This window comes from Aegilops tauschii, chromosome 3, assembly GCF_002575655.3.
Source record: "Aegilops tauschii subsp. strangulata cultivar AL8/78 chromosome 3, Aet v6.0, whole genome shotgun sequence".
Taxonomy (NCBI): domain Eukaryota; kingdom Viridiplantae; phylum Streptophyta; class Magnoliopsida; order Poales; family Poaceae; genus Aegilops; species Aegilops tauschii.
This window is the reverse complement of record NC_053037.3, coordinates 506,977,247-507,000,935: the sequence shown is the minus strand read 5'-3', so window position 1 is coordinate 507,000,935 and position 23,689 is coordinate 506,977,247. Positions and strand designations below refer to the sequence as shown.

The 23,689-nt window shown below is 49.6% G+C and overlaps 2 protein-coding genes across 2 annotated transcripts; both read left to right on the top strand.

Annotated features, from left to right (window-relative positions):
- Positions 1–14,416: 14,416 nt before the first annotated feature.
- LOC109752929 (uncharacterized) lies at positions 14,417–15,589 on the top strand. The gene is made up of 3 exons (XM_020311853.4): positions 14,417–14,669; positions 14,862–15,210; positions 15,321–15,589. Exons 2-3 carry the CDS (start codon positions 14,908–14,910, stop codon positions 15,477–15,479), a joined length of 462 nt encoding a protein of 153 aa, XP_020167442.1. The 5' UTR covers positions 14,417–14,669; positions 14,862–14,907; the 3' UTR covers positions 15,480–15,589.
- Positions 15,590–18,312: 2,723 nt separating this feature from the next.
- On the top strand, positions 18,313–19,256 carry LOC109752926 (uncharacterized). The gene has a single exon (XM_020311849.4). It carries the CDS (start codon positions 18,638–18,640, stop codon positions 19,127–19,129), a length of 492 nt encoding a protein of 163 aa, XP_020167438.1. The 5' UTR covers positions 18,313–18,637; the 3' UTR covers positions 19,130–19,256.
- The last annotated feature ends 4,433 nt before the right edge of the window (positions 19,257–23,689 follow it).

Below are 23,689 nucleotides of genomic sequence, written 5' to 3'. Positions count from 1 at the left end.
TGACTTGTGGGGGAATCATAGTCTCCATCATCCTTTCCTCACTTGGGACAATGCTCTAATAATGATGATCATCACACTTTTATTTACTTACAACTCAAGAATTACAACTCAATACTTAGAACAAAATATGACTCTATGTGAATGCCTCCGGTGGTGTACCAGGATATGCAATGAATCAAGAGTGACATGTATGAAAATTACGAAGGTGGCTTTGCCACAAATACGATGTTAACTACATGATCATGCAAAGCAATATGACAATGATGGAACGTGTCATAATGAACGGAACGGTGGTAAGTTGCATGACGATATATCTCGGAATGGCTATGGAAATTCCATAATAGGTAGGTATGGTGGCTGTTTTAAGGAAGGTATATGGTGGGTGTATGATACCGGCGAAAGGTGCGCGGTATTAGAGAGGCTAGCAATGGTGGAAGGGTGAGAGTGCGTATAATCCATGGACTCAACATTAGTCATAAAGAGCTCACATACTTATTGCAAAAATCTATTAGTTATCGAAACTAAGTAGTACGCGCATGCTCCTAGGGGGATAGATTGGTAGGAAAATACCATCGCTCGTCCCCGACCGCCACTCATAAGGAAGACAATCAATAAATAAATCATGCTCCGACTTCATCACATAACGTTCACCATACGTGCATGCTACGGGAATCACAAACTTTAGAACAAGTATTTCTCAAATCCACAACTACTCAACTAGCATGACTCTAATATCACCATCTCCATATCTCAAAACAATCATCAAGTATCAAACTTCTCATAGTATTCAATGCACTTTGTATGAAAGTTTTTATTATATCCATCTTGGATGCTCATCACTTTAGGACTAAATTCATAACCAAAGCAAATTACCATGCTGTTCTAAGGGACTCTCAAAATAATATAAGTGAAGCATGAGAGATCAATAATTTCTATAAAATAAACCACCACCGTGCTCTAAAAAGATATAAGCGAAGCATTAGAGCAAAATTATCTAGCTCAAAAGATATAAGTGAAGCACATAGAGTATTCTAATAAATTCCGATTCATGTCTGTCTATCCCAAAAGGTGTGTACAGCAAGGATGATTTTGGTAAACTAAAAGCAAAGAATCAAATCATACAAGACGCTCCAAGCAAAACACATATCATGTGGTGAATAAAAATATAGCATCAAGTAAAGTTACCGATGGACGAAGACGAAAGAGGGGATGCCTTCCGGGGCATCCCCAAGCTTAGGCTTTTGGTTGTCCTTGAATTTTACCATGGGGTGCCTTGGGAATCCCCAATCTTAGGCTCTTGCCACTCCTCATTCCATAATCCATCAAATATTTACCCAAAACTTGAAAACTTCACAACACAAAACTCAACAGAAAATCTCATGAGCTCCGTTAGCGAAATAAAACAAACCACCACTTGAACGTACTGTAATGAAATCATTATTTATTTATATTGGTGTTAAACCTACTGTATTCCAACTTCTCTATGGTTCATAACCTCCGATACTAGCCATAGATTCATTAAAATAAGCAAACAACACACGAAAAACAGAATCTGTCAAAAACAGAATAGTCTGTAGTAATCTGTATCAAACGCAAATTTTCTGTAACTTTAAACTGCTACCAAAATAGGACGACCTAGATAATTTGTTTATTGATCTACTGCAATCGGAATCAGTATTTTATCACGTTCTGGTGATTTTTAACAATTGTTTTCGTTAGCAGAAAGTTTCTGATTTTATCCAGCAAGATCAAATAACTATCATCCAAGAAGATCCTATTGGTTTTACTTGGCACAGACACTAATTAAAACATAAAACCACATCTAACCAGAGGCTAGATCAATTTTTTATTACTAAACAGAAATAAAAAGCAAGAAACAAAAATAAAATTGGGTTGCCTCCCAACAAGCGCTATCGTTTAACGCCCCTAGCTAGGCATAGATAATTTTAATGATGCTCACATCAAAGACAAGAATTAAAGCACAAAGAGAGCATCATAGAACACGTGATAAACACATCTAAGTCTAACATACTTCCTGTGCATAGGTATTTTATAAGCAAACAAATTATCATAGCAAGCAAAAATTAGCATATGCAAGGAAGAAGAAAGAGACGATAGCAATCTCAACATGACGCGAGGTAATTTAGTAACATGAAAATTTCTCCAACCATATTTTCCTCTCTCATAATAATTACATGTGGGATCATATTCAAATTCAACAATATAGATATCACATAAAATTTTCTGTACATGATCCACATGCATGCAAAGTTAACACTCTTCCGAAATAGTGGGATTATCATAAAATAAAGTCATGACCTCTCCAAACCCACTTTTATCAAAAATTTCATAAGATTGAAAATCCTCCAAATATGTGGGATCTAAAGTTGACACTCTTCCAAACCCACCTTCAATATTATTGCAAACACTATTATCAATCTCATATTCATCATGGGGCTTAAATAAATTTTCAAGATCATAAGAAGAATCACCCCAATCATGATCATTGCAACAAATAGTAGTCATAGCAAAACTGGCATCCCCAAGCTTGAGGTTTTGCACATCATTGACACAATTGACATTAAGAGAGTTTATAATAACATCATTTCAATCATGCTTTTCATCGAAGGAACTATCAAGTATGGGTGCAATAGCAACGATCTCATGTTTAACATAAGGAACTATATCAAATTCATCTTCATAAATATTGGCATCATGGCCACAAGAATAGCAAGCATCATGTTCATCAAGGGATATTTCAATCAAATCATCGGAATCATCATTATCTATAGATTCATGCATATCATTATTTTCTTCCAAAGCAACGGTCATTCTCTCAATAAATTCTTTGACATAGACATTATGAGCATAATTTTCATAGCAATATTTAAGTATGTCAAAAAAATTAGATTTGTAGAGAGTAATATCATACTTTTCAATCAAAGAAGCAACTTCATAAGCACCCTTAAAAGCAATAAATTCTTCAATTTGTTCGATATCGTAGTAACTATAAACACCCTTTGCATAAGAAGATAAGATTTCATTATCATTAAACTCACATAGGTAGGGAAGGTGTTTTTTAGGGTTCTTAGAGCAACAAGTAAAATCATAAATTTCACAAAGATTCCAAGCATAACACAACAATTTGTTTATTTGATCCCATAAGAATCTCCCTTTTTCAGACAAACGGTGACGCACAAAATGAGCATGCTCATCTAAAGATTTCCCATCAACTAGTCTAGTTGGGTTTTCAGCACGAGCGCATAAGGATCGAAGATGATCCAAGTAGAACACTTTAAGTGGATCCATATCAATAGATTTTTAGCAAGCAAAGATGCTAGCACATAAAAGGCACATGGCAACACAAGCAAACCAAAAAGACGAACTGAAGAGGGGCGAATAGAACAGCAAAGGTGAAGTGGGGGAGAGGAAAACGAGAGGCAAATGGCAAATAATGTAATGCGAGGGATAAAAGTTTGTGATGGGTACTTGGTATGTCTTGACTTGACTTGACTTGGCGTAGATCTCCCCGGCAACTGCGCCAGAAATGGCTAGTTGCCGGGAGATCAAATCTTGACTTGACTTGGCGTAAGCCTCCCCGGCAACGGCGCCAGAAATCCTTCTTGCTACCTCTTGAGCACTGCATTGGTTTTTCCCTTGAACAGGAAAGGGTGATGCAGCAAAGTAGCGTAAGTATTTCCCTCAGTTTTCGAGAACCAAGGTATCAATCCAGTAGGAGACTACACACAAGTCGCCTCGTACCTACACAAACAAATAAGAACCTTGCAACCAACGCGATAAAGGGGTTGTCAATCCCTTCACGGCCACTTGCAAAAGTGAGATCTGATAGAGATAATAAGATAAATATTTTTGGTATTTTTATGATATAGATTGCAAAGTAAAATAGATTGGAAACTTATATGATGAAGAATAGACCAGGGGGCCAAAGGTTTCACTAGTGGCTTCTCTCAAGATAGCATAAGTATTACGGTGGGTGAACAAATTACTGTCGAGCAATTGATAGAAAAGTGCATAATTATGAGAATATCTAGGCATGATTATGTATATAGGCATCACATCTGCAACAAGTAGACCGAAATGATTCTACATCTACTACTATTACTCCACACATCGACCGCTATCCAGCATGCATCTAGAGTATTAAGTTCATAAGAACAGAGTAACGCATTAGGCAAGATGACATGATGTAGAGGAATAAACTCAAGCAATATGATATAAACCCCATCTTTTTATCCTCGATGGCAACAATACAATACGTGTCATTTCCCCTGCTGTCACTGGGATCGAGCAACGCAAGATTGAACCCGAAGCTAAGCACTTCTCTCATTGCAAGAAAGATCAATCTAGTAGGCCAAACCAAACTGATAATTCGAAGAGACTTGCAAAGATAACAAATCATACATAAAAGAATTCAGAGGAGATACAAATATTGTTCATAGATAATCTTGATCATAAACCCACAATTCATCGGATCTCGACAAACACACCGCAAAAAGAGTTACATCGAATAGATCTCCAAGAAGATCGAGGAGAACTTTGTATTGAGATCCAAAGAGAGAGAAGAAGCCATCTAGCTAATAACTATGGACCCGAAGGTCTGTGGTAAACTACTCACACATCATCGGAGAGGCTATGGTGTTGATGTAGAAGCCCTCCGTGATCGATTCCCCCTCCGGCGGAGCGCCGGAAAAGGCCCCAAGATGGGATCTCACGGGTACAGAAGGTTGCGGCGGTGGAAATAGGGTTTCGTGGTGCTCCTGGATGTTTTCGGGGTATATGGGTATATATAGGAGGAAGAAGTAGGTCGGTGGAGCTGCGAGGGGCCCACGAGGGTGGGGGCGCGCCTCCCTGCCTCGTGGCCTCCTCGCTTCTTTCTTGACGTCCACTCCAAGTCCCCTGGATCACGTTTGTTCCAAAAATAACTCTCCTGAAGGTTTCATTCCGTTTGGACTCCGTTTGATATTCCTTTTCTGCAAACACTGAAATAGGCAAAAAAACAGCAATTTGCACTGGGCCTTCGGTTAATAGGCTAGTCCCAAAAATAATAATAAAGTGCTTAGTAAAGCCCATTAAACATCCAAAACAGATAATATAATAGCATGGAACAATAAAAAATTATAGATACGTTGGAGACGTATCAAGCTCGTGTGGTGGCATCGCTGGCTTGGCGTTGTGAACAGCCTTGGCGAGATTGTCGTAGTCGGCGTCGAGGCCTTTGATGACAAAGCCAGCAAACTCCTCATCACTGAGCGGCCGACCAATAGAGGTGAGTGTGTCCGCCAGCACCTTCACCTTGTTGAAGTAGGTCGTGGCGGAGGAGTCCAGCTTCTTAATGTCGACGAGCTCGCTGCGAAGAGCCATCGAGCGGGAGGTAGAGACCTGGGAAAAGGCGTGCTCCAGGGTCGTCCAGGCATCCATGGAGGTGGCAGCGAAGAGGCAGAGACCTGCGACCCCGTCGCCGAGAGAGCCCTGGATGGCAGAGAGGATCGCCTGGTCCTGCCGCACCCACATACGGTGTTCCGGGTTAATGGCCGGGCCGTGTACGGTGGGGATGACCCGCGGAGGACACGACAGCGAACCGTCCATAAACCCTAGGAGAGATCGGCTGCGGAGCAGCGTAGGACCTTGGCGCGCCAGAACAGGTAGTTGTCCGGCGTGAGTCTGATGGCGATCAAGTTGTCGAAGTTGAACGGCCCGGCGGGCGTGATGACGCCAGCAGCAGGGGCGGCGGTCGGCAGAGCCGCGGCAGGAACCACAGCTGTGACCGATGCCGCGGGTGGCGGCGCGGGAACGATCGGGATCACGGTCGTGGGTGGTGCCGTGAGCGAGGCCGCGGGTGGCTCCGCGGGCAGCGCCTCCCCCGAGGTCGCCGGGATGACGGTGAGTGTCGAGAAGGATCCAGAGGGGGCCATCGCAGGCGGCGGCGGCGCGACTGGTGTTGAGGCCGTCGCGGGCGGTGACGGCGGGATCGGCGCTGAAAAAAGGGAGCCGGCGACGGTGGTGCCGAAGAACTGAGGCACTGACAGAGCCAGGGGGTGAGGTGGGAGGTTGAGGAGGGCGGCAAGCGACGCGGGGATTGACCCGGAGCTGGTGGCGCCCGAAGCGGAAGCGGTCATGGCGCCGGCGGCAGCAGCCCTAGGGTTTAGGGTTTCGGTGGTGCGGCGGCGGTGGGTGGAGTAGAGGACCTAGGTTAGGCTCGATACTATGTAAAACATAGGTTTTGGGGGAACTGGCTCAACCCTGTATGAGGTGGCCTATCACATATATATATAATGATGATATACAAGTCCAATACCAATACAGTATGGTTTACACATCAGGGCTACAATACAAAGTCTAACAAGTACAAGGCGTTGCTTTAGAGTATTTATACTGATATTTTCTCAAGGTGATATGTTGAAAACTTGTGATTATCACAGTACGGCCTTTACATTGCTCTGGTGATGTCTATGCATGTACTTAACTTGGATCAGCCATTAACTGCAAAATATATTTCATAAACTCCGTCACAGATATGTCGACTCAGAGTAATATAACCAGAGATGTTAACATTTGCTGTTGGAAACACGAGCACTATTTTTTATTGCAATCGAACTAGATATGGCTGTATGTTAGAGATTGTTGCTTTGAACAGGATTTATGATATTTTTGCAGCATGCTACATGCTTCTCTGAATAACCATAAATTGGTGAGTTATTATTACATTTAAGGAGTGATGTATATGCTGCATGCTCCATTGGGAGGGAACATGATTGATTTTCACCGGGAGCCGGGAGTATGATGAGTTACTTCTACAGTACTATGGTTCACAAACTGCAAGCTGGTATCCTGTGAATTATCTTTGTTGTTGCTTTAAGGGGCTATAAGAACTACTTGATTGTGAAGCAAGTAACTAGGTACTACGAAGGTGACAAAACCATGATATGGAGTCAAAGAGGAGCAACTTGTCGCCGCCGACTGTCAGCTTCGAAAGGAGAGAAAAAGAGTGATTTAATGGTAAAGTAAAGCTTTACAATGTTGTCTAATGTACAAACAAATCCTTAAGGTATATGTTAAACACAATTGATGTTCGACCACTAGAATATATATGTCGTCTAATTATGTAACTTTGTACCGTCCTTCCATTTTCCTCCTTTTATTAATGAAAATTACAAAGTAGGCAATTCCACTACTGTTTGCACATAAAAATAATAAATAAATAAATAAAAATCACTGAAATGTCTTATTTTTTTTACTTCATTTAATTTCCTTAGTCATGTTTTGAAATTGGGAGATTGAAGTTCATGCTTTGTTCACACACGGTGTAGGCAACCATGGTAGAGTCATCAAGTGGCATCCGGATAAAGTGAGACACTACATTGTATATCTATGTCACGATATATAGTTTCAATTTTATCTGGCATCCCGTGTCCCCGAAGGGACAAGTCTGCGAGCAGCGCGTGGGTTAGAGCATCTCCAGTCGCGCCCCCAACATTCCCCTAGGACTCTTTTTTTAGCGCCGGCGCCGAAAAATTGGTCCAGTCGCGCCCCATGACCTTGTTTATCGTCGGTTTGGGCCGAAATAGCGGCCGGCGAACCCGAGCCGAACCCAGGCCCCCAGGGGGTGTCGGCCGAAGCAAAAAGGTGCGTGGGTCCGCTCTGTCGGCGACAGACATGCCTTTTTTCGTCGTTCCCTCCATTTTCCCATTGCTTCCACCCTTCTGTCCCTCTCCTCCCGCCATTCTACTCCCGCTCCCCGCCATGCCGCCGAAGAAGTACTCGGCCCCCCGCGCGGCTGCCGTTGCCAATTCCACCCAGCCGAAGCAGAGGAAGCCGATGGAAAAACCGCCGGGCATGTCGAACGCCGAGTGGAGGGTGGAGGTTTGGCGCCGGGAGGCTGTCACCACCGACCGGCGGAACAGGCTCAACACGAAGAGGGCCCGGGACGCGGCCGCGTCAGCAGCGGCGGAGCAGGCTGAGGCGTCTCGCGCGGGGATGATGAATTCGCCCGGCGGACACGGCCCGCAAGCTGCGTGGAGCCAGTAGAGCGTCGCGTCGCCGGCCAGCTTCTCGCCGCCGCCGCCGCACTAGGGGTTCGCGTTCTCGCCTGGCTACGCCGACGGTGACGTGCGTGGTGGATTAAACCCCAACATCACCTTTCCACATGACCATCGCGCCTCGCCCTCCGGTCTGAACCCCGGCCAGCGCACTCCCTCGCCTGCATCCAATATCCCCCGTACAACTACTCGTCGCCGGCATACATAGCCTCCCCGACGCCGCCTCTATGCCGTGGCGCCCTGCCCTTCTCGCAGACCTCGTCGTCACATTTCGGCCACCCCGACGCGATGAAAGCCGACATGGACGAGATCATCACGAGCGGATCGGCCGCCGCCACCTCCGACCCCCGGTTCCACGCGCAAGACGACACAATGGATTCCACCGGCGAGATTGACGATGAGCTCGACGACGGCAAGGAGGAGGAGATGGAGGAAGAAGAGGAGAATGAGATGGAGCCGGCGCCGGCGAGGAAAGGCAAAAAGAAGAAGCGGGGGGGCAGGACGGGCGAGCCGCGTGTCAAGTGGACGTCCAAAGAAGACGAGTGCCTCGCCGAAGCATGGAAGACGGTCAACATCGACCCAGTCATCGGTGCGAACCAGAAGGCCGACACGTACAGGAGGCGCATCAAGTCGGCGTTCGATGAGCGCAAGTCGGTCGACCCCTACTTCGCCACCATCCACATGCAACGCGGCCCAAAGGCCATGGCGAGCCATTGGGCGATCATCCAAACGGCCTGCAACAAATGGCATGGGATCGTCGAGGATATCGCGACTCGCCCGGAAAGCGGCGCCAACGTCGAGGGTCAGGTATGCACAGCCGCCGGCTCTTGCTTCTTTTCGCCATCTATGTCGCTGACACTTGTTCTTCGCCTGCGCAGATGGTTCAGATGTTCACCATGTACTGCCAGGACAACAACGACGCCGAGTTCAAGTACCTGCACGTGTTCACCCGGATCAAGAAGTGCGAGAGGTGGATGGACGCCCGGCGCACCCTCGCCAAGGCCAAGGAGACGTACAAGCCGGACGCGCCCGCCCCGGCGGCGGCGAATGGGTGCCCTGACGGCAACAAAAAAGCTAAGATGGCGAAGGACGCTGCACCGGCTGCCGAGCGGCTGCAAGTGTCAATCGAGCAGTGCATCACCGACGCCAAGGACCACACCGCCAAGAGGGAGAAGAAGACGGAGGCGCGGTGGTCGGCGTTGATGACGAATAGCGCCGTCAAACTCGACCTGCTCTGGACCAACGTCGCCGCGAAGAAGAGAAACACCGACCAAGCATTCTTGATGGGGGCGGACAAGTCGACGATGGACGAGCAGGTCAAGGCGTGGTACCTGGAGGAGCGCGGCCTCATCTTGTACCAGATGCCTTCGACCACCGCGCCTACGCCCACGCCGACACCCAGCCCGAGTGGTGAAGCCACGCCGGCGCCCAGCCCAGGAACCACGGCGACGCCGAACAGCCCGGGCACAGAAGCCACGGCGATGTCGAACAGCCCGCACACAGAAGCCATGACGTCGCTGACGCCGGCCAGTCCCACGCCCGAGGAGAGCGTCGTTTGATGCATTCCTTTGTCTACGCGTCCTTCCTTTTTTAGCGCCGAACTATCGTTTATGTTTGATCGCCGAACTGTGGCATGGTGATCAACGAACTTTGTGGCAGATCACCGTTGATCGCCGAACTTGGGGCGTTTTTTTGGCAGCGGGAAAAGACAAGTTTAAACTTATGTGCGTCTTGGGGCCGAAACCTGAGGGCGCGGCTGGGAACTGCATCGCCCCAAGGCGAAAAAACCGCCGGCGCATTGTCCAAACCACTATCACCGGGTGCGCTGGGGCTGAAGGGCAGGAGATGCTCTTACACACTCGTCGTGCTCTACCTCGCTAGGCGATGTGGGACTAAACAAACGAGCGCTATGCTGCCTGGCACTGTCCAGCCGAAAGCCAGCGGGTCCCCATTTCCGATTGGCGGGCCGTGAGTGGGTTGGAGTCATTGCACAGCCCAAGTTATTTCATTCTACTACGAACGGCCCAAGGCTTGAATGCTCCATTTTCTGAAGAACAGTCGATGCACATCATTTTCTGTTCCCTAAAAAAATATCATTGTCTGTAGACTTTTTTTTTATACCGAGAGTACCATTTTTGTAGCCTGAAGTAGCAGTACAGTGTTACCATCTCCTGCAAACATTTGATTTGAGCCGAGCAGGGGATCACCCTGCAAACATTTGATTTGAGCCGAGTTGCCCTAGTTAGTTTCTCCTGCAGAGTCCTGAACTTGGAGGAGGGAGAGACATGTGAGCCCCTCCATATGCATGCATGTGACCTTCAGCTCGGGAGAAAGGCCTTTCCCCCCTTTTCAAATTCCTGCTTTCTAGGTCGCCTCCCCTAGGCTACGTACCATCATCCGCTCCTCCCTCCACGCAGGCTTTACATGCAATGATATAAAGAAGACGTCTTGCTAAACACCCAAGTAACTGGAACCAATCATCCACAGCACACTTCGTTACTGTATCATCAAGCCTTCATGTCACATGGATTAGTCTCTGTTTCCCTCATGGACTCTCTGTGGTTCCATCCATCATCTATCCGGTTCCGGTCTAGTCTTTTCATATCACCTCATCTTTGCTTGCATGCACCGCACCGCTGTCGATCGCGTGGCCATTGTTAACCAAGCCCTGTCTACTAAGAACTTCCCGCTTTTCTTTTCCCTGTCAAACCTATTAATTCCAAAGTGATTAATTAGTTTTCTTCGTCTGTGTTTTGCTTTCTACTCGTCCGTCTTGCTTTAACCCATTGTTTTCCTCTGGACGATTGCTTGGGTTCGGGGATTGGGGCAGCGCTGCGACACAAAGCAGGGGCAAGAAGTCTAATCTGAGGTTTACTTTCATAATTTAGCTCCCCTCGATCGCTCTCCAATATGTCACTGCCTCTCTTGCACGCACGTGGGTTCTAAGTAGATCGTAAACGAGTACGTACACAATTTTGGTTTTCAAATACACGGTCCGGCTGATGCTCTCCTCCTCGCCAGACAGTACGCCGATGCTCGTAATTGAATACTACAGATCGATTTGCACTTATTAGTTGCCTCCCAGCTCGCAAGTACCGAGTTCTTTCTTTGGAAGCAAGCATTGAGAAAAAAACTAATTGCCTTCTCTTTAATTGGCTTGGGTTGGTGCATGCTCAAGGCAAGGAGACAGGATCATTTGTGGAAGGAGGAAGGCATCATAGACAGATATATAATCCGCGTTTTATATACGATGGGTTGAAGAGACTGCTACCTGAGAAAGGAGGTAGTTGATGCATGTGTAATCAATCATCAGTTACTAATTTACTGCCCGCAGTAGTATTGCCCAAGTAAGCAAGAGGACCATCACATCACTTGCCAGTGTCAGAACTCAGAAGGATAATACATGTATTGCACTTGTGTAGTTGCTTAGGTTATCTTGTTGCAAAGTTCTCCACCACTTTGCACCCAGGGAAGAAGACTGGTTTAAACTAGTCAGTCCACTGACATTGACACAAAGCTTTTGGAGGGTTAGTTAGCTCTGCTGTTTCCTAAGATGATCCTAAATACAAGTGGAAGATTTCCTTGTTACTGCATGCATAATCAGTCCCGTCGGAATGGGCACCCGGGATCAGTATCTTGCACGCCCCTACGTACTTTTCACCCTGATCGAGGGTCAGGACTTTGGTGCGTGCAGCCTCGCACAGTCTCCACTGGCACTGTTATTGGCCTCTAGTAGACTGGATTCTCCGTCTTTTCTGCTACTGGCAACAGTCCACCTAGCTCTCAATACTGTCAAATGGTGTCAGATCCCTGATTAACCCCGCTTACTACGAATGCATACTGAAGCCCCACTGATCCAAATCATCAAATACCAACACAAACCTCGCATCGCATGTGAGGGTGCTGTTACTGTACTATAAATCCCTGTACGATGCCACTTACCTGACAGAAACCATGATGCCTATCGCAGGCCAATCGGTCCCTGATCTCTGCACCAAAGCCACGCAAAACTTCCCGTCTTTCCACGCCCCGCTTTTTCCCCGCGTCCCTTTTCGCTTTCCCCTGGCCATACCTATGCTAGCAGCGCTCCGACGAATCATTTCATTTTGTTGAGTGCATATTGTGAACTGGCCCCGTCTCCTACTTCCTTGTATATTTGAGGTCTATAGTCCATCTTTGTACATCATATATACGTGCCTATGCATGAAGAGCAATACATCATGCAATTCACATATTCTACATGGTATCAGTTTCCGGGTCAAAACCCTAGTCTTCCGCTGCCGCGCCTCCTCCGCGCCGCCGCCCAGCCGAGCTCTATCCGATGCACTAGCCCCCCCCCCCCCCCAAGCGCCCCCGTGCCCGCGGCCCCCCAGGCGCATGTGGCCGGTCCGGTCACCCGCGCCCGTACGGGCGTTTTTCGCCCGAGCTCGCGCTACGCCTGGGATGACTACGTCCATGCGGCGTCCACCTCTGAGCCATCGCCGTTGTCGTCCTCCGTTCGAGCCGCTCTTCGTGACCCGCTCTGGATGGCTGTGATGCAAGAGGAGTTTGACGCCCTGTTGCGCAACCGGACGTGGCAGCTTGTTCCCCGTCCCCGACACGCTAACGTGTTTACCGGGAAGTGGGTCTTTAAACACAAGCTCCGTCCTGATGGTACCCTTGATCGCTACAAAGCGCGCTGGGTCGTTCGTGGCTTCCGACAGCGTGCTGGCATCGACTTCACCGACACCTTCGCTTCGGTCGTCAAGCCCGGCACGATACGCACGGTTCTCCACCTTGCGGTCTCCCGTGCTTGGCTGGTGCACCAGATGGACGTCTCCAACGCCTTCCTCCATTGTCACCTCGAGGAGCAGGTCTTCTGCCAGCAACCCACTGGGTTTGTTGACCCGGCGCTTCCCGACCACGTGTGCCTGCTTTCGCGGTCCTTGTACGGACTCAAGCAGGCTCCGCGCGCTTGGTACCAGCGTATCGCGGCGTTTCTCCATCAGCTTGGGTTCCGCTCTACCCGCTCGGACGCCTCGCTCTTCGTCTATCATCAGGGCTCTGACACGGCCTACTTGCTGCTCTATGTCGACGACATCATCCTGACGGCATGTACGGCTGGTCTCCTCAGTCAGCTCACGGCTCGTCTTCGCGCTGAGTTCGCCATCAAGGACTTGGGTCCTTTGCACTACTTCCTCGGTGTCGAGGTGGTGCGCCGTCCGGATGGCTTCTTCCTTCATCAGCGGAAGTACGCTCACGAGCTCCTCAAGCGCGCCGGCATGCTTAACTGCAAGCCCTTTGCTACGCCTGTTGATACAAAGGCCAAGCTTTCTGCCACGGATGGTTCTCCTGCTTTGGATGTTGCTTTCTATCGGTCTATCGTTGGTGCTCTCCAGTACCTCACTCTGACTCGACCGGAGATCCAGTATGCCGTGCAGCAGGTGTGTCTTCAGATGCATGCTCCTCGAGACGTTCACTGGGCTGCCGTCAAGCGGATTCTCCGCTATATCTGTGGCACTATGGATCTTGGTGTCATGCTTCACGCCTCCGCCGACGCCGCCCTCACCGCCTACTCTGATGCAAACTGGGCGGGCTGCCCTGACACTCGTCGCTCCACTTCGGGCTATTGTGTCTATCTTGGACCCTCACTCATCTCGTGGTCGTCCAAGCGGCAGCCTACGGTCTCTCGTTCCAGTGCTGAGGCTGAGTATCGTGCGGTGGCCAACGCCGTCGCCGAGTGTTCGTGGCTTCGCCAGCTGCTTCAGGAGCTCTCTTTCCCTGTTGACCGTGCCACGGTGGTCTACTGCAACAACGTCTCGGCGGTCTACCTCTCCGCTAACCCGGTGCATCATCGACGGACCAAGCATATTGAGTTGGATATTCATTTTGTTCGGGAACAGGTGGCACTTGGCCATATTCGCGTTTTGCACGCCCCTACTTCCCAACAATTTGCCGATATCATGACCAAGGTCTTGCCTACGGCGTCATTTGAGGAGTTCCGGTCCAGTCTTTGCGTCAGCCGCGGTGCCGCTTCGACTGCGAGGGGTGTTGAGTATGTGTGTTATGTGCATATTGTGTATTGGGCTCGCCTCCTAGTTCCTTGTATAGTTGAGGTATGTGGCCCACCTTTGTATATCATATATACGTGTCTATGCACGAAGAGTAATACATCGTGCAATTCACATATTCTACACATTTCACTGCCAACGCTGGTCTTTAGGAGGATCATGTGGGCTGCAGCATACGGACTCGAGAGTGCACGGGAGTGGGGAGCCACTAACCATGATCCCGGGATTATTTTTCGTGGTACAGTAGTACCAATCTCGCGCATTTCTATATGGAGCTGTGGCAGCCTTTCCCCGCGGCACTCTTTTTGTTCCTCCAAATATACATTTTCATTTTGGTTTTCTTTCTCCTCCCGCCACATTTGCCACCACCGGATCTGTAGCTGAGATCTCGCTTTTTGGGTCAGTGGCTGGGTGGCCTCCCTTTAAGTAGAGGCTGCAGCCAGCCTAGCTCTGCTTCATGTAGGTTCTTTCTTCCGCTCCGGTCCTGGAATTTGGGCAGCCAGCACTGAGCCTTCATCACCCCATCCGCCAGAGGCAAAGCAAGACTCTGAACTAACTGAAGGTATGTAGTAGTAGTTCTCTTTTGCCTGCAATGTGCTACAAGGTTCTGGCTTCTGGGTGCTTTTCATCTTCGTTCAATTGATCACTCGCAGTGTAGAACCAATTCAGTAGGAGTGCTGCCACTATAGCTGAACTTTACTGATTTTTTTCAGTAGATTTACTTGCTTATGAGGGCCATGTTATCGATTTGCAGGGACTGTTTTGACTGGCTGTGAAGAAGACCCAAGGAGGAGGTGGTCATGAGCGAGTCTGGGCAGAGGTCGAGGCCGTGGCCACCAGGGGACGCCGCGATGACGCCGTCCGAGCCGGCTGCGGCCGCGGACGCGAGGGGCGAGGCGACGACGCTGAGGGACTTCGGCACGTCCATGGACGCCATCTCCTTCGGCTTCGCGGCCACGGCCATCCTCATCTCCATCTTCCTCCTCATGGCCATCTTCGAGCACCTCATCAGGCCCCAGGCCTTCCAGGCGCCGGCCGACTCCCCGGGCGGCAGACGCCGGCGTGGCCACCGCTCGCCCGGCAAACCCCGGAGCCCGCCCATGGTAAGACCATCCTGATCTCGCTCCGTGACTACTCAACGCCAGGCCCTTAAACTTGACACGCAATGCGTGCGTGGTACATAGCTGAGCGGCTAAAATCTGCCATGTTTCAGGTGCAGACGGTGCTGCAGGCGGCGGACCTGTCGGTGCTGATGCCGGGGCAGCGGTACCCGACCTACCTCGCGCAGCCGGCGCCATTGCCGCCGCCGTGCCCCAGGGAGGGGGTGCACTGGCCGCCGCACGACCACCACCGCTCCCACATGCCACCCTGACCATCTCACTCGGTCGAAAGTTTCGTTCAGTTTTTGTACAGCGGGAGATTGTTGTAAAAGCCGGAGAATGTGAACAAAAATCCTGGTTCGTTGTCGGTGCCGTTCTCTTATCCGTGCGAATTTGCAGAGCCTTCTTGTTGTTGCTACATTCTGCAGGATTTTTTTTAGGGAATATTCTGCAAACGCATGAGATTTTTTTTTTTAGACAAGCAAACTCGCTCAACCCGCCGTCACCATGAAGGCCGCTACCCCAATCCCAATGGCCCATAGTCAGCCCAGTGTGACTTTCGCACACTCCTTAAATGATGGCCCGAATGCCCATTTATGCCATTCATTTTTCTTTCCGGAAAAATGGCATTCCCTCTATCTGGATTTGTAAGGTGGATGTAGGTTTTTAGGTTCTTCAACTTACCAGATAAGTCCCTCAAAACCCTTTACCGGATAAGGGCTCTCTCAGAACTCCTTCGACGCTGCGCTCCACCAACTTCGTGTGCAACTTCTCGACATAATTTTTTTTTTTGAAACGCGGTTTCTTAGGGTCCGATTTATTAAAAAAGGTCGAAGAGAGGTGCCCAGTTAATTAACGGAAAACCGGGCGAAAACCGTCACAACATGCCCGCAAAAATAAGGCACACAGGGCGACCTGGCAACCCACAGAAGAACACACACACGCCGTCGAAGAGAAAACCACGAACAAGCGTCGAGGCCTGCATCGGTCGATGCCAAACAGTCCACCGCACACGCCGACGATCAGGCAGCTCCGACTCTGTCGACGAGCATGTAGGGGGAAAGCGCTGGGCCTGCGTCGAGAGGGCACCGGAGCCGACCACCCGTCTCGTGTCATCGTCGCCGTGGAAGCACCTCCTCTACAGCTCCGACTTCAGGAAGACAAATGAGGCCTGACAACCCCTCGAACACGCCGGATGAGACCGACTACCAAAGCTCAGCAGCCGCCCAACTTCGCTCGAAGCCGCCATCGTTGCCACACTGGAAGTCGCGCAACATCCACATTGCCGGACAGACAGCCGCCGACCGCAATGCCGCGAGAGTCCAGCCCAAGGAAAGTGCAAACGGATCCAATGCTCTTCAAGGCGACGCTCCAAAGGAGGAAGCGACGATGCCGACGCCGTCGCCCGACCCGACTGGGCCTTAGGCTTTCACCCGAAGAGCTGGAACCGAGGATGTGCAGGGGGTGGACTCCACGGCGGCGCCTCCAAGGAGGTGACATGACATCCGCGGACGCCGACGCCGTCGGCCGGTAGAAACCCGGCAAGCCTTCGCCCGGAGCACCGCCCAACACCACACCCTCACGCACTGCACCTCCGCTGACCCGCACACCTCCCACGAAGCCATCGCACCATGACCAAGCAGAAGCCACCACCACACCACTGGTCTCACCGACCAGAGACACAAGCAGGGCAGACATCACACCTCGACGACGTCTTCAAGAAGAGCGCGGCACCCGAGGGCGTCGGCGTCGCCGGCCCCGGCCAGAAGCCCGAGGCAGAGCTTTCACCCGGCGCTGCCACACTGTCTGCCGAGCCCAAGCCCGGCCGGACCACCAAACAGCCTCTCGCCGCAACGAAGCAGCCGGATCCGGAGAACCCAGGGCCGGCCAGAGCCAGCCACGCACGCCCGGAGCTGCCACCCCCCGCCATCCGCCGGATCCACAGCGCCAGGAGCTGCCGGAGCACCACCAAGACGCCGCCGCGCCCACCCACCGCCGGAGCCGCGCCAGAGCGAGACCACCACCGCGCCGCGTCACCCCACAGACCGCCGGAGCCACACCCGCCCGCTTCGGAGCCGCGCCCGCGCGCCCGACCTAGCTTGCCGCGCCCGGCCGCCTCGCAGAGAGATGCCCCGCCGCCACCCTCCCTGGAGCCAGTCCGGGCTTCGCCGGCGGTCTCCTCAGGCGGCGGCGAGGTGGGGGGGTGGAGGGAGGAGGGGAGGTGGCGGCGCCGGAGGGGTTCCCCCCGTGTCGTCAGAGAGAGGCGACGCGGGGGTAACGTAATTCTCGACATAATATTGATATAGATCGTGTGCAACTCCACCAACTTCGTGTGCAACTTCTCGGAATGGTAGTCATGGAGATCGTCAATATTATGTCGAGAAGTTGCACATGAAGTTGGTGGAGTTGCACACGATCTATATCATGAACGAAGGTAAAAATAACAACTCCCAATGATAGCCTACCCTAGCCGCCACATGTTGTACCATGTTGCCCCTCCCTTGACCCGGCGCCACCCTGCCGCCGCCCTCTTTGCCCTTCGTCCACATCGCGCCACTCGCCAAGGACCGTCATCACCCCCGAAGCTCCTTATCTGCCAATGCCCGAGCTCTGAGGTCACATTGATTGCCTTGAAGCTCCCTGTTCATCATTGCCTCCCTTGAGTTCTCGGGTACCAAAATGTTGCAGAGCCCGTTGTTGAGTCCGTTCGAGCGACTATTTCGACCAAATTCGATACTTTTTATAGTGCCGAACGGGTTGATACCAAGTCATCGGACATGGCGAGTACGCAGCGGTTATCGCTGAGTCTCGAATTATGAAGAACATGTTGCTGTGTCCGTTGGAGAAAGTGTTTTTCCACAATTGGTATTTTGATATGCAGAGTAGGATAGTGAATCGGTTGAGCTTAATCTTTTGCCACGAGCACCAGGAAGCGAGTGCATGCTCGTTCACTGTTGGAGCGCCTGAATTCATGCCAGATAAGAGGGTGATGGTTTGGTTGGTGACACGTCATGTCAAGGCGACAAAGAATCCATATGCACTAGATTGTAGCGCAGCAATTCCCCTGGATACGAATTGGCGTCACGAAACCCCGTGGCCGGAGCCCTGACGCGGCGGTCAAATTGGACGCTCCCGCGGGGCCCCAACCCACCGAAACGGCTCGCCCCAAACCCAACCCAACACAGCACCGCGACAAGGCCGGCGGGGCTGATCTCACATTCACAGCACTACGCCCTCCGTTCTCATTCTCCACTGCCGCGGTGCTGCTGCTGACGAGTGACGAGCACCGCGCACGCGCCGCATCCACTCCACCGCGCACGCGAGTACAAATCCCGGACCTGAGAACCTCCTCGCCACAAGCCCCACGCCCGCAGATCAGTACACTCGTAGCGGCAGCGGCAGCAGCAGCAGCGGAAACTGAAGCGGGAGGATGAACGGGTACCGCAACCTCGCCTCGTCCCCTCCGGCGCCCAGCGGCGGCGGGGAGCCGCAGCCAGCCCCGTCCCCGGCCGCGGCGAAGGAGGGCAAGTGGGAGGGGGCGGCGGTCGGCGCGGCGGCCATCGTCAGGAACCTCTCGTCCTCCTCCCAGAGGTTCGCGTCCGTGGAGCGGAGCAAGTCCACCGGCGCCCACCGCGGCGGCGGCTTCCAGGCGGCCGTGAGGAGGGCCTTCTCCATGCGGAGGCAGCCGGCGTCCGGCCTCTCGGAGGGGTACTGGCGGATCCACGACGGCCTGGACGACGGCGACAACGACGCCGAGGCGCCCGAGGAGGTCGACGGGCAGAAGAAGCATCAGGTGGCGGAGGCCGCGGTGCCGGGAGACGCCGCGGCGAGCAACGACGAGATCGGCAAGGAGACGAAGAAGAAGAAGAGGGGTCACATCTTCAAGGCGTGCAAGAAGCTTCTTGGGTTCAAACATGTCTAGTCTAGTCAACAAGAAGCTTCTTGGATTCAAGATCCATGGACGTTCTTGATGTGCCTCTGTTTTGGATCTTGTTCTTGTCTCGTTCGTCGTTTTGAGTAAATAAAGAGCTTGGGTTCGTTGACTTGAACATGGGACTGCGTTGCTGTATTTCTGCGTCACGTGAGCTCGGCCATTAAATGTGGTCCTGACATTGGGACTTTGGGGGCATGTACGCGGTCCTGCAGTCAAAGGGAAGGGCACCTTGTCCGGCCGCAAAGCCGTGCGCCGGATATTTGTGGCCATGGATCCGCTGCGCACTTCGTGAGGTCTTCGTCCTAGATGAAATTAGACTCGCAGCTCAAAAGGTTTGTTCAAGCAGTAGTTTTGATGTGAGAGCATCTACTGTCAGACTTGACAAATCCGGCTCCTTAAATGCCCGTAAAATAGATTGGACGTGTCCATGTGCTAAGCATCGTGTACCTCATATTTCATCCCTTAAATCATGTAAACCATGCAAAAGAATTCTTACGTACGTACTCTGTACACCATGCTAGCATAAACTAAGCTTCCTCGTCGAAGATGTCCACAACGTCCGTACCGGGTGCCGGGTAGTTGGGCGCGTCGTAGGGATCCGACTCCTCTTCATCCATATAAGCGAGCATCTCGTCGACGCCCTCAGCGTGCTCCGCCTCCGCATCCCGCAGACAATGGCTTTTGGCCTCCGCCGCTGATTCCGACCGGAGAGAATCGAGGATTGCCTGCTGCTCCGCCTGCAAATCCTCGGCCCCAACGTTCCCACGTCCTCCTTGTGCTCCTCTTCCTCCTCCTCCAGCTCCTCCTCTCCCACCACCTCCTCCTCCACCTCCAAGTCCTCCTCTGGATCCACCACATCCGAAGGTAGCCCCGCAGCGATCCGGGTTTCGCGCCTTGCCCGGATATGCTCAAGGAGCTGCAGCCGGCGGCCAGGCGTTAGGTATGGGTACACTACCGCGGGAATGCCTAGCAGTGGCGGACGGGAAAAGCCCAGCAGTGGCGGGCAAGGCTCCCAGGGGCGCCCGCCGCTGCTAACATGGTTCCCCCGGCGGCACTCCGGCGCTGCTAGGAGAGAGGAGGAGAGCGCCCCCTCTTTCTTCTTCTTCCTTGACCTCCCCCTAGATGGGTGCTACTTGTGAGTTGCGTTGAGATTTTCCCCGAAGAGGAAGGATGAAGCAATATAGTAGCAGATAAGTATTTCCCTCAGTGAGAATCAAAGTTATCGAACCAATAGGAGAACCACACAAATCTTCGTTAGCAACACCTACACACACAAAAGCATATACTTGCACCCAACGCGAACAAGATGGTTGTCAATCCCGTTGAACTTGTTACTTGCAAGGATTAAATCTAGTAGTGGTAGATAGATAAAAAGAAAAGTAAATAAATTACAACAAAATATTTTTGGCAATGTTGAGGATATCGCTTATCGTTATCGTTTCGATCAGCTGGGGATTAGAGATTAATCAGAAATTGGCCGATTAATCAATTTTATCGGCCGACTATTAATCGGATATATTTTTGCAAATTCCAGGTTCCCAACACTAAAATATGCTATATTCAACACCAAAACAATATTGGACAGAAGTATTACCTAGATTCCTAGCCTTTGAATCCTCATATAATGACAAAAAAATAGGACAACAGTATAAATTGCGTAACAAGGTCCACAAAAACACAAATAAACATAGTTTTTGCAAACATAGTGCTATGAATAGGTTTGATTTATCGGTAGATTCCCGATAAATCACTTGTCAGAGCGATAAATCAGCCCAAAAGATAAACGGTGAAGATAAGGCATAATCTTATCGGTCACCCCCGAGTAGCGATACATCGGAAGATTTTTTGAACAGTGATTTTTTGTTTTATTAATATGATTAAAGTAGACTCGAGGGCCATAGTTTTCACTAGAGACTTCTTTCTCGAAACAATAGCATACGATGGGTAGACAAATTAGTGTTGGGCAATTGATATAAAAGCGCGTGATGATATTCATGACAATGATCACACATATAGGCATCACGTCCCTGACAAGTAGACTGACTCCTGCCTGCATCTACTACTATTACTCCAACAATCGACCGCTATCCAGCATGCATCTTTGGTATTAAGTTCAGGACAAACAAAGTAACACTTTAAGCAAGATGACATGATGTAGACAAAATAAACTCAAGCAATATGAATAAACCTCATCGTTTTACCCTTAATGGCAACAATACAAATACATGCCTCGCTACCCCTTCTGTCATGAGGTGAGGACACCACAAGATTGAACCAATTACAAAGCACCTCTCCCACTGAAGATAACTCAATCTAGTTGGCCAAACCAAACAGATAGATCGGAGAGAAATACAGTGCTATCATAATCATGCATAATAAAGTTCAAAAAGACTCAATTACTTTCAATGAATAATCTGATCATAAATCCACAATTCATCGGATCCCAGCAAACACACCGCAAAAGAAGATTACATCGGATAGAACTCCAAGAAGATCGAGGAGAACATTGTATTGAAGATCAAAGAGAGAGAAGAAGCCATCTAGCTGCTGGCTATGGACTCGTGGGACTGTGGTGAACTACTCACGCATCATCGGAAGGCGGTAAGGATGATGTAGAAGCCCTCCGTGATAGATTCCCTCTCCGGTAGAGTGCCGGAAAAGGCCTCCAGATGGGATCGCTGAAGAACATAAGCTTGCAGCGGTGGAAGAAGTGTTTCGGGTGGCTCTCTGATGGTTTCCTAATATTTGAGAATTTATAGAAGTGGAATTAGGTCAGACGGAGCCACGTAGGGCCCACAAGGTAACAGGGCGCGCCCTGTTGCCTTGTCGTCTCCTTGTTTGTTGTCTGGTCTCCTCCCGAAGCTTCTAGGGTCTCTTTTGTCGAGAAAAAAATCGTCAAAAGTTTCGTAGCATTTGGACCCTGTTTGGTACTGATTTTCTCGAAACCAAAAACAAGCAGAAAACAACAACTGGCACTAGGCACTGGGTTAATAGGTTAGTTCCCAAAAATGATATAAAATTGCATAACAAATTATATAAAGTATTTAAGATTGATAATATAAAAGCAAGAACAATAACTAACTATAGAAACATTGGAGACGTATCAGCACCCCCAACCTTAATACCTACTTGTCCTCGAGTAGGTAAATGATAAAAACAATTTTTTTGATGTTGAATGCTACCTAGCATGTTTATTATGTAATCTCTTTACGGTATAAATGATGAAGTAATAATATCAACATAATAATATCCATGAATATAAGAAACATAACCATTACTTTTTCGAAATATACGATCCTTAACGAATGTTATCCCAACTCATTTTATCATGTTAGCATGGCATGACTCCGCCTTCACCGCATAAATATAAATCATGAGCACCCTCGTGTCAAAACAAACCATTGGATCGTACTTCTAACGCGCTTGAGAATTTTCAACTTCACACAATACATGAGCGTGAGCCATGGATACAACACTATAGGTGGAATAGAATGCGGTGATAGAGATCAATGATGGAAGTCAAAAAGTAAGAAAGTCTTGCATTAACTCGGTGGATCAACGGGTAATGGAGAGGCCCATCAATTGATATCAATGCGAGGAGAAAGGATTTCCATGCAACAGATGCACTAAGAGCTATAAGTGGGTGTGCATCCAACATGCTTGCTCATGAAGACTCGGGCATTTGAGGAAGCCCATCATCGGAATATACAAGCCAAGTTCTAGAATGAAAAATTCCCACTAGTAGATGAAAGTGATAACTCGGGAGACTTTCTATATGAAGAACATCGTGCTACTATGAAACACAAGTGTGGTAAAAGGATAATAACATTGCCCCTTCTCTCTTTTCTCTTATTTTTTTGTTGGGCTCTTTTGGCCTCTTTTCTTCTTTCTTTTTTGTCTGGAGTCTCATCCCGACTTGTTGGGGAATCATAGTCTCCATCATCCCTTCCCGAGTGGGACAATGCTCTAATAATGATGATCATCACACTTTTATTTACTTACAACTCGATAACTAAAACAATATGACTCTATAGGAATGCCTCTGGCAGTGTACCAAGATGTGCAATGATCTAGCGTAACACATATAACAATGATGAACGGTGGCTTTAATACCGATATTTCTACTAACCAATGATTGTGAACTAATATCCTTTCATCTTATGACATCAATATAATTAAACCATACGTTTCCTATTTAGTGAATTACATGAAAGTTTTTATTATATCCGCCTTGAACACCTATCCTTTTTGGACTAGTCTTATAGCACGTGCATATTGTCAATTACTAATTAATAGACTCTCAAAAAGATTTAACTGAAGCATGAGAGTACAATCATTTCTATAAATATAACCACCGCTGTGCTCCATACTCCCTCAATAAAGAAATATAAGACTGTTTAGATCACTAAAGTAGGGATCTAAACGCTCTTATATTTGTTTACAGAGGGAGTCACTACTAGGGAAAACCTTATACACAGAACTTTAGCAGTAGCGCTTGTTAAAAAAGCGCGCTACTACTACACAGCAGTAGCGCGTGCAGAATAACCG

What these genes read in the sequence shown, in the direction of transcription:
- LOC109752929 (XM_020311853.4), top strand. Translation starts at nt 14,908, where the DNA reads ATGAGCGAGTCTGGGCAGAGGTCGAGGCCGTGGCCACCAGGGGACGCC. An exon ending in AACCCCGGAGCCCGCCCATG is followed by an intron (nt 15,211 to 15,320) that starts GTAAGACCATCC and finishes GCCATGTTTCAG; the next exon opens with GTGCAGACGGTGCTGCAGGC.
- LOC109752926 (XM_020311849.4), top strand. Translation starts at nt 18,638, where the DNA reads ATGAACGGGTACCGCAACCTCGCCTCGTCCCCTCCGGCGCCCAGCGGC.